At 37.2% G+C, this 9,864-nt stretch overlaps 1 protein-coding gene across 4 annotated transcripts in view; it reads right to left on the bottom strand.

The window, feature by feature from the left end:
- LOC107685348 (DNA (cytosine-5)-methyltransferase 3A-like) overlaps positions 1 to 9,864 on the bottom strand; it is a 53,581-nt gene that overhangs the window by 23,945 nt on the left and 19,772 nt on the right. For 3 of the 4 annotated variants that reach the window (XM_016481896.1, XM_016481899.1, XM_016481900.1), the window contains 3 exons: positions 7,732 to 7,957; positions 7,303 to 7,346; positions 5,053 to 5,220 (listed from right to left, as the gene is read on the bottom strand). In XM_016481896.1, the coding sequence (XP_016337382.1) occupies positions 5,053 to 5,220; positions 7,303 to 7,346; positions 7,732 to 7,957 (438 nt within the window). The remainder of the gene's footprint in view (positions 1 to 5,052; positions 5,221 to 7,302; positions 7,347 to 7,731; positions 7,958 to 9,864) is intronic. The other variant, XM_016481897.1, reaches the window with a different exon arrangement.

Below are 9,864 nucleotides of genomic sequence, written 5' to 3'. Positions count from 1 at the left end.
CACACACACACACACACACACACACACACACACACACACACACACACACAGAGGAAACTCCTTAAGGAAATATACAAGAAAACACTATTACAAATAATTATGTTATTCTTTATAGTGTCTTCATAAACTAAACCGCTTCACACACCATGTGCGATTCTCTCAAACACACACACGTTTGTAATCAGGTCTTCGTGAAGCGCCGTAGCAGCGCTGTGCCAGAGTTTGATGAGATCCAGAGGCTGCAGTGGGCGGGATCTCTGCGACCCAAGAGAAACTGCCCTCGCTGGGCGAGCCGAGAACACGGCAGCCCCTGAAAACCCCCGCGGCCCCGGATAAACACACGCTTTAGTACTTCATCACACAAAACACCCATTCAGACCACCTTTGTTATCTATTACTAGGGCTGTTTTTAGCATTCTAACTAATATTACCCATTAGCAGGTCACCAAAACATGGTTAAAACAGAGCTAGGCGTACTACACTCTAAAAAACAAAGGCTCTTTATTGGCGTTGGTGGCTCCATGAAGATACTTTAACATCCATGGAAGGTTTCCAGTCCACAAAAGTTCGTTTATAGTGGAAAAAGTTTCTTTAGAATTTTAAAATGATTATTTTTTTTAACTGTTCACTGAATGGTTCTTTTATGGCATCATTGCGAAAACCCCCTTTGGAACCTTTATTTTCTAATTGGTAGCTGAAAGCATAATCAAATTAGTGGAAATATTTCACGGGGTGTTCATTTATTATTCAGTGCAAATCTGTGGAGCGAAATCCACATGGGCTTGAACACAAGCGCTTAGAGAGCAGAATTATTTTTTGTATAAATGGTCGTATTATACTATGAGACTCATGTCAAGGACCACCCAGAGTCCGTTCATGGGCCGTTTGATGCATATTGAACAGAAAATGGCAAGCTCAAATCTGATTAGCAGGGTTTATGCAATTTTCAGGAGTCAGTGTGCACCGCTTTTCATCAGTCTGACAGGAGACAAAGTCATGTTTATAAAGTTAAGATACAGTGAGAGCTTTTGAGGAAGAATTAGTTGCTAGATTTGCAAAAGTTTTTGTCAGGTTTTTACTCTGAGGAACTTAGTAGCACATAAATTAGATACTAGAACTACAATGGCACAGACACTACAATTTAAAAGTTCGATTTTTGTGTTTTTGAATGTTTTTGAAAGAAACCTCTTTACGCTCATCAAGGCTGAATTTATTTAACCAAAAATACAGTAAAATGAAATATTATTACAATTTAAAATACCTGTGTTCTTTTTGGATGTATTGCAAAATGTAATTTATTCCTGTGATGCAAAGCTGAATTTCCAGCATCTTTACTCCAGTCTTCAGTGTCACGTGATCCTTCAGAAATTATTCTAAAATGCTGATTTGCTGCTCAAGAAACATTTCTTATTATTATCAATGTTGATGCAATAAGAAATACGAACCGTGATACATTGATTCTTTGATGAATATAAAGTTCAAAAGAACATTTACTTGAAACAGAAATCTTCTGTAATAGCTAAATGTCTTTACTGTCACTTTTGATCAGTTTAATGCATCCTTGCTGAATAAAAGTATTAATTTCTTCTTTTTTTTTTAAAGCGTACTAGCCCCAAACTTATGAATGGTAGTGTAAAAACTGATAAATGTATTTGCATAAACGTATGTAAACACATAAATCATTCCTGTCAAAAGGCAACACACAAACTATATAAAACTATTACTTACATGTTTGAGACTTATTTGAATAGGAAGTAAATGCTAAACAAAGTAAAACCATTGCACAGGACTAAAATAATACATCAGTAACACTTCAGTGCTGGGTTTGAGTTTGCCTTGTTCAACACACTCGCACAGCACACACACCTCTACAGGAAACAGGGCCTCACAGTGTGGCCAAGCACTCTACTACTACAAACACACTCACTCACACACACACACACACACACAAGTGGCTGTGAGACAAGTAGACGTATTTTAGTGAACCCAACCCAACTGACTTTCCACTGATGTTCACTTTCCGCTTACTTCAATGGACAAAACACACACACCAGCACAGTATGCATTCAACTCAAGAGTTTCGAATACATACCACTCAACATTGTACTAAATTGTTTTCCATTCCTTATAAACACACTCATTTGTATCGTTCAGCAGCTCATACTGAAGGATGTGAGTTTTCCATACGTCCTTAACTCAACTCGTATCAAACTTCAGCAGCAGACACTGAGCACTTTTCTTCTTTGTCTCTAAAGGAATGTTCAGGATTCAACAGAGAAAATTATTCTGACTTGTTGCTTTAAAAAAAAAAAAAAAAAATTGTGGTTGCAGTAATGCACTTATGGTGCTTTTCCACTGCGTGGTACGACTCGGCTCGGCACGGCTCAGTACGGCACGGCACGGTTCGGCTCGGCACAGTTTGCGTTTCCACTGCAGTTCAGTACCGCTTTAGAGTGGGCGGGATTATTCACATGTCGTTATAGTTGCGCCACCTCTACTACCACGACTCCTAAAAAAAACTTTTTCATTCCACGTCGCCCCATCAAGCTCTCGCTGGATCCGCTCCTCTGCTATCAACGAGAGGAACGTCTGTTCTTCCGCAACAGACAACAAAACTTTTTGGTTGTTAAAAAAAGTTGTGCTCGTTCAAAACAGTTGCGTTCGATCCTTTGCTGGCTGTGCTGATTTAAATCTAGCGGTTCTTTTGTGTTTGTGTCACAAGTTCAGTGACGCAGGTAGTGACGATTCTCTCTGGCCAATCCGTGATCAGCAGAGTTTACACGTCACGTTTTGGTAACGGTACGGTTCACTTGGAACCCCAACCGAGGTGGTACTAAAAAAAGTACCAGGTACCAGGTACTGTACCCAGTGGAAAACCCGCCAAAAGTGAACCGTACCGAGCCGTACCGTGCCGTACCATGCAGTGGAAAAGCGCCATTAGAGTGCAAGTACACAGTGCAATGCAAAAAAAAACAAAACATGAAAATACCGTTTTTCAATTCCAGAAACACAATATAATTACTTAGATTACTTAAAATTGTAATGTAAAGGAAGTAGCGACAGATTTTTTCTTCTGTATTGTGACATTCATAAGTAAAACGGATTATAAAAATAGAAGAAAGAAAATGGCGTTGATTGCTGGAGGCAGATCTGAATGTAAGTTGTATGAAAAAGAAGTGGGGTTTAAGTGAACTAAATGATCAGAGAAGTACAGCATATGTCATTAAAGAGAGAATTAGAAAATCGAGTTATGATATTTGAACATTAAGGTCAAAATAAGAATAAAATAAAAATAAAAAATAAATATTAAACATGCACGGATGAATCGTTCACAATAAGATCTGTAACACGCATTCAGAAAATAGAGTAAATTTCCATATCCTGCCAACATTACTCAGAAGGGTACCATGATAAAATCGCTTACCAACCCTTCCGGTTTCTAGTTACCTCATAAATCTGTCAAATCTGATAACGTTTGCACGATATTCATGCAATAATACAAGAAAAGAATCTTCAGACAGATAAACATAACTCAAACACATGCATTATGTAAGTGACGTATAACCAGTTCATCCATCTGCTAAACAGATGATTTTAACAACCCTACTCAAATAATGCACAATTTTTAATTAAGAATTTACTTAAAAACCTTCATATTTCTGCATTTAAACTAAAAACTTTGGAAGCTAAGAATGAGCTAGAAACAGTGCAAATTTTTTCTTCACTGTTTAATTATTTCCTCTGATTTCATTTCTTCAGGTGTAATACATTATTATCATTATTATTAATTATTTTCATATTTTCTCTGGGGAAAAAAAATTGTAAAAGCATAAAAGGAATATTGTTAGTCAACACATTTTGTATAATGTACATTCCTCAGGGCTTCATCCAATATAGATACTGAATGAATAAGTACATCTTGAAGTGCACAGTTCATTTACTTCCATTGTAAGTGCCATGATTTTACTTTTTTTTTATTAAGGCATAAATCAAAATTATTTAGCTCTAATTGGCTTTTACACAAATGCTGTTGATATACTGTAAATTAATATTTTTATTGCCATTCCAGCATCTATGAATCAATGTATTTTAAAGGGGTCATGAACTGCCTCTGTTTTTTATTTTCTGCTGTTCTCTGTGGTCCACTTATAATGTTATTAAGCTTTTTACTTAAAAAAAAAACATAATAATTTAGAAGTAAACAGCTATTTTCTGTCCTGTTTGACCCCCATCAGAGCGCTCGGAAGTAAATGCCCACTTATATGATTGGCTAACAGTTGTGTATGCTTGACAGTCTCTGCTCTTCACAGATGGGTGATTTAGGTAGTGATTTAGGTAAAAAACGCATAAATACTCAGTAAATATCAAACAATCTGTAATAACAGACAAAGCAGTAGTTATCACATATTGAAAACAGTTATTCGTGCTTGTGTTGCGACATTACTGTCGAATTCAATATAGTCGGCACAGCATCGTCTTTCTGAAAATCCTGCATCCAATTGTGCCTTGTTTGTAAACAAATCCGCGGTAAAATTAAGTGAACAAAGGACCGAGTTTTTCCTGACGTGGTCTGGAACTTGCTTAAAAATAAAATTCATCAAATAGATTTTAGCGTTTGAGTTCTGCATAGAGCTGTGTTTGCCGCTCTTGTTATTTACACAACGTGCTCAAATCGGTGGGCGGGGCTAAAGAGGCAGCGATGTAGAAGCAGGCGTTGATCATCTTCTGTGGAGGCGGTGTTTATCCACACTATTACGTCAAAAAGTGGCACATTCCACTAGCTGTCTTTTTGGCAGACTGGCTTCAGAAAAAGCTGTTTTTAGACTAACGAGAAAGCTTTGAGCTATGAAACAACATAATGTTTTTATAGCACAACGACCTCTTATATATCAAAAGATCAAGATAATTTAGATTTCTCAGTTCATGACCCCTTTAAAAGAAACAAATGCTAATAACATAGTAGTAATGAAAAACAACAATTGATAACCAATTCACATCAATGTAACAAACATTATATAAGATTTTGATAGACTGTAAATAACGGTACTGTACTTCTGGTGTCTCTCTGACCTTCTCCTTCCTCCAGCGGGCAAGCCACTCTTCTTTCTCTCTGCGGCTGATGTGATAGGGGTCTCCGGCCTGGAAGGTTTCTCTTTGTACGGGACGTCTCCTCAAACTGATGTCCCAGCCCTGCCGGCCCCTCAGACGACCCCCGTCGCTCTACAAGACAAACACGACTCTCTTAGTTGCCTAGGAACACACACATGTTAAATCACAGACTCAAACAGCTCACGCTTTCATGATCTTTACATGTTTTTCAAGGCGATCTGTAGGAATCTGTAGGACTTTCGCGAACACTTGTTTTGCAGTGTAAACCAATTTGTAGGCAGCTTTATTTACTCTGTTTATGTTTGTGAATTACAGTGCGTATGTAGCCCTAATAAAACACCCGTAACGTGTTCAACAGCCTGTAAACACATTTCTTTGGCATGTTACGACTCACAGCGCCACTTGGGCCAAGTTTCAGCTTTACACATTCATGTCTCTCACATAAACAAAGCCTGAAACGTTCCATTGGCATGTTCTCATGTTCTCGTGAGCATGTTGTCTATTTCCCGTGATCTACACCGAGCAGGAGCAGATCAATCACAGATGGTCAACTCTGGGTGATGCATTAACTAGACCTTTCTGAACCACCCGACTGGGTCCAGATAACCAATTAGTTTAAATTTAAACCAGTTCTCCAAGCAACTCTCGGAGATTCTGTGCAGTCCTGTGCGGGGTTGCCCTATTCATCAAAATAAAACCGAAATCGCGATATGACTAAATGTGGTTATCATGTTGCAAAGCTGTGATTTAATGAAATAAACAGTGTTGGGGAGTAACTAGTGATTTAATAAAAATAAAAAACAGCTTAAAACCTCTGCATTTAACCCATCCAAGTGCACACACACAGCAGTGAAACACACACACCGTAAACACACACCAACAAAGTTGGGGGTTTGGTGCCTTGCTCAAGGGTCTCACCTCAGTCGTGGTATTGAAGGTGGAAGAGAGTGCTGGTATTCACTCCAAAATCAAAATGGCTTGATAATTGAGACGGTTTAGGTTTTTGGGGGATTAAAAAAAAAGGAGTGCATTTTTATCATTTAGGGTGGTTGTGTCCACACACTGCTAAGACACATTTACATGCAAATGAAGATATTTTGCATCCTATGTCTCCTTTAAAATGAAAATATTATAATCTTAATTCAAGTGATGAAGGATTTAGAAAGTCTGACAGTTATCAGTGTTGAGCACATATTGTAAGTTTAACCCTGCCTGGTTTACATGTTTGAAAATGATTAACAGTTGAAAACATTAGAAATTTAGAAAAGTAATCAAAAAGTAATCAAATGTAATCAGTTACATTAATGAAGTAATTGAAAAGTTACACTACTTATTACATTTTAAATAGGGTAACTTGTAATCTGTAACCTATTACATTTCCAAAGTAACCTTCCCAACACTGGAAATAAATATATGCACTGCACGTTTCAGATTGAAGTGCAGCACTGTGTTTGTTTACACGCGAGCAGCTAATAATCCAGTGTTTTCAGTTTCTTGTTTCGCACTAAACTCTCGCTGTGAGTTTGGGTCAATTATAACATGAATTTGGGAACTCAACGCCTTTCCAAACTTGTAATAAGAAGCACTTATAAACTATCTGTTGTCAACAAAAGAGAAGCTTTTTTGGTATATATATAACATAACATCTGAAAACAAAGAAATTAAGAAATATTAGTTTTGCAATTAGTGTTGTAATTTTACAGTTGTGCTGTAAAATAAAACATTATTATATTTTCATGCTTAAACACTCCTTTTTATTTTAACAGTGAAATATTATAATAGCAATACTTGTTATTTTGTTTCATATTTTTGTTTAGTAATAATGATGATAGGAATAATTATAATAGTTTGATAGTTTTTTTTTTATTTTAAAGTGAAATATTATAATAGCAATATTTATTTTATTGTTTAATAATTCTATTTAGTAATAATAACATTTATTATTATATAATCATATTGATATATAAACCACATTTTTTTGCCCAAATTGTGCAGCCCTACAAACAAGTAGAACAAACCTTGAGCTTTTAAATCGCTAAAAACATAAATACATTTTTATCAAATAAAATAGCCATTTTATTTTTGCCTAAATGTTGCAGCCCTAGTCCTGTAAATTTATACATTTATGAAATGTGATTCTCAAAATGTATTGTTCCTTATTCGACAATATTTTACTGTGTTTTGAGTCCCCACCTCTCCTCTGCTGGTGTCGCTGCTGGTGTCGTCCTCCTCAATGTCTGAAAGACAAACACAGAGGTCATTTAGGAGAAAACAAGGCTAAAAGGAAAAACTGACACAGATGGAAAATACTTGGCCAATGCACTGATGCAAGCCTGCATTAATGTGGAAGTACTTAAGTGGGCGATATAACTAATGTCAAATGTTTGCTCCATTAAACCAAATATTTATTATTTAGCTAGCTAGTTATAAACATGTTGACAGTTGAAGAGAGTGTCATTGTTTTTACTAAATTGTTCCTGAAAGACGATTCTAAATGAAGAATTAGTGTACGCTGCAATAGCACCTCGTGCCATTGCTTTCATCGCATTCTAAATTGTATTTTCTGACACATTTCACATTTGAAGTCGATCAGACCGACTGAACTACAAACAGGTGACTCACGGCGTTCCGGGTGCTGGAGTTTCCGCCGCCCTCGTTTCTTCCGTGGAGTGGAAGGGGCGGAGTCTCCGTCTGCTCCAGAAGGCGTGTCTGTGCCGTTCTGGTGGGTGGAGTCAGGGGAGGAGTCGCTCTGCTCCAGGTTTTTTGAAGCCCGATTCTCTGCTTCACCGTTACACCCCTCCTTCTTTATACAGGCCACGCCCTCAATCACACGCCCACAACTATCCACCTATCAGAAGACACAGAGAGATAATGACTCAGCAAATAGATAGAAATGTCAGTGCCAGATGAGATGCATGTGTCATAGAGGGAATGAGAGTAATTACGTGGGTGTTAATGTTACATTAGCAGCGGCATGAATTTCTGCAGACTAGCAGATGAATATCATTGAGCTAAACCATATTTCCTATTACAGTACAATTGTAAGTTACAGCAGTAACATACTTCTATCCTCGTTTCTTTTAATTAGCTTTAAAACTAATAGTTATAATAATTATTATTATTATAAAAATTGTAATCAGTATAATAAATAAATATTACTTTAGTAATATTTTAAGAATAAGCAATAATTAAAGCTAATAATAATAATAATAATATAGTAATAATTAGTAATAGCAATAATAATTATTATTACAAAATATAATAATAATAATAATAATAGCATAATAATAATTATTATTAATATTATTAAATACAAATATTAAAATGATTACATATGTAATAATGATTAGTATTAACATCAATAAGAATAATTATTGTTATTATTACAAAATATAATAATAATAATTATTATTATTATTATTTATTTTACTATTATTATATTTAACTTGATTTAGGTAAAATTACAGTGTGATCACTGACATTAGAGAACCATGAACATGTGAATGTGTCATTAAATTATTGAAATAGTTTTGTAAATATAATAGTAATACAGTAGTAAATATTTTATGTTTATCAGGTTTGGCTGATAAAAAAGTTTGGAAACCCTTTTTATAAATGAACATTTCCTCTCTTTTCTTTACATATTTACATCTGTAGCTTCTATACAATTCTAGCTAAGTCTTGAAACATGATATTTCAAGCATTGTTGGCTTTCGTATCATAAACTGCATGCAATATTCTTCATTTGTTGCTTCAGATAAAAACACCTGCTAAATGTTAAATGTAAATATGCATAGATTCATATTGCATAAGACATATACTGAGGTGCAATGACACATTAGTGCTGTAGCATTTGGACCAATCGGACACACAACTTTTTGTTGTATTTAACAAATTATATCTGGCGCCCCCTCACCTGGCCAAGGTGCCAATTACGAGGGTCTATGGGCCCATCCCCCGAAATGCATCTGGCACCTCAGAGGGGCAGAACAGGCCTCTGGTTCCATGGCAACCAATGCTGATGTCGTCCGGTTTTCCCCCCCAGACCAACGGACAGTGTGAACGAGCCAATCAGGATCTCGAGCGAGCTCTCCGCTGCCTGGCGTCCCGCAATCCTGCCTCTTGGAGCCAACAGCTCACGTGGATTGAGTATTCCCATAATACTCTCCCAGTAGCATCCACAGGTATGTCACAGTTTGAATGTTCTGTTGGCTATCTACCTCCCTTGTTTCCCTCTCAGGAACCCAATGCGGCTGTACCGTCTGCCCTAGCCTTTGTCTCCTTTATCTGGCCCTCTTGGATGCTATCTTGTGTCAGTCCGTAATATGTTGTGCAGCAGCTTAGATCGTCTCTGTCCATGCTGTGTTTGTCTGAATCAGTTTTCTTTTTTTCTTTTTTCTAGTCTAGTCAGTCTGGCATTCCTGTTTTTTGTCACCCTCCCCTTTTTACCCTCCTGCCTCCCTAGAACTCTGGTCGGCTCTCTCCCTTGGCTCTCGCGACTCATAGGCCTGTCTCTCCACGGCAGTTCCATCCTATTCCTCTCTGCCCACGCTCGATACCTCCCCTGGAATTCATCGGCGGCATTCTATTGCCGGTTCGCCGCCCCTCTTCCCCGCGGGCTCGACTGCGGCTGGTCTAACCTCCGCGCTGATCTGGACTGACTTTTTGCTGGGGTTTTGCTATCCGGCAGATTATTGACTTTTTGATTCACAGTTTCAATAAACTTGGAGTTTGTTTTCACATGCTATTGGACCG

Source organism: Sinocyclocheilus anshuiensis, unplaced genomic scaffold (genome assembly GCF_001515605.1).
Source record: "Sinocyclocheilus anshuiensis isolate Anshui unplaced genomic scaffold, SAMN03320099.WGS_v1.1 scaffold769, whole genome shotgun sequence".
Taxonomy (NCBI): domain Eukaryota; kingdom Metazoa; phylum Chordata; class Actinopteri; order Cypriniformes; family Cyprinidae; genus Sinocyclocheilus; species Sinocyclocheilus anshuiensis.
Note: the sequence above shows the minus strand (reverse complement) of the source record. Positions and strands in the feature narration are given on the sequence as shown.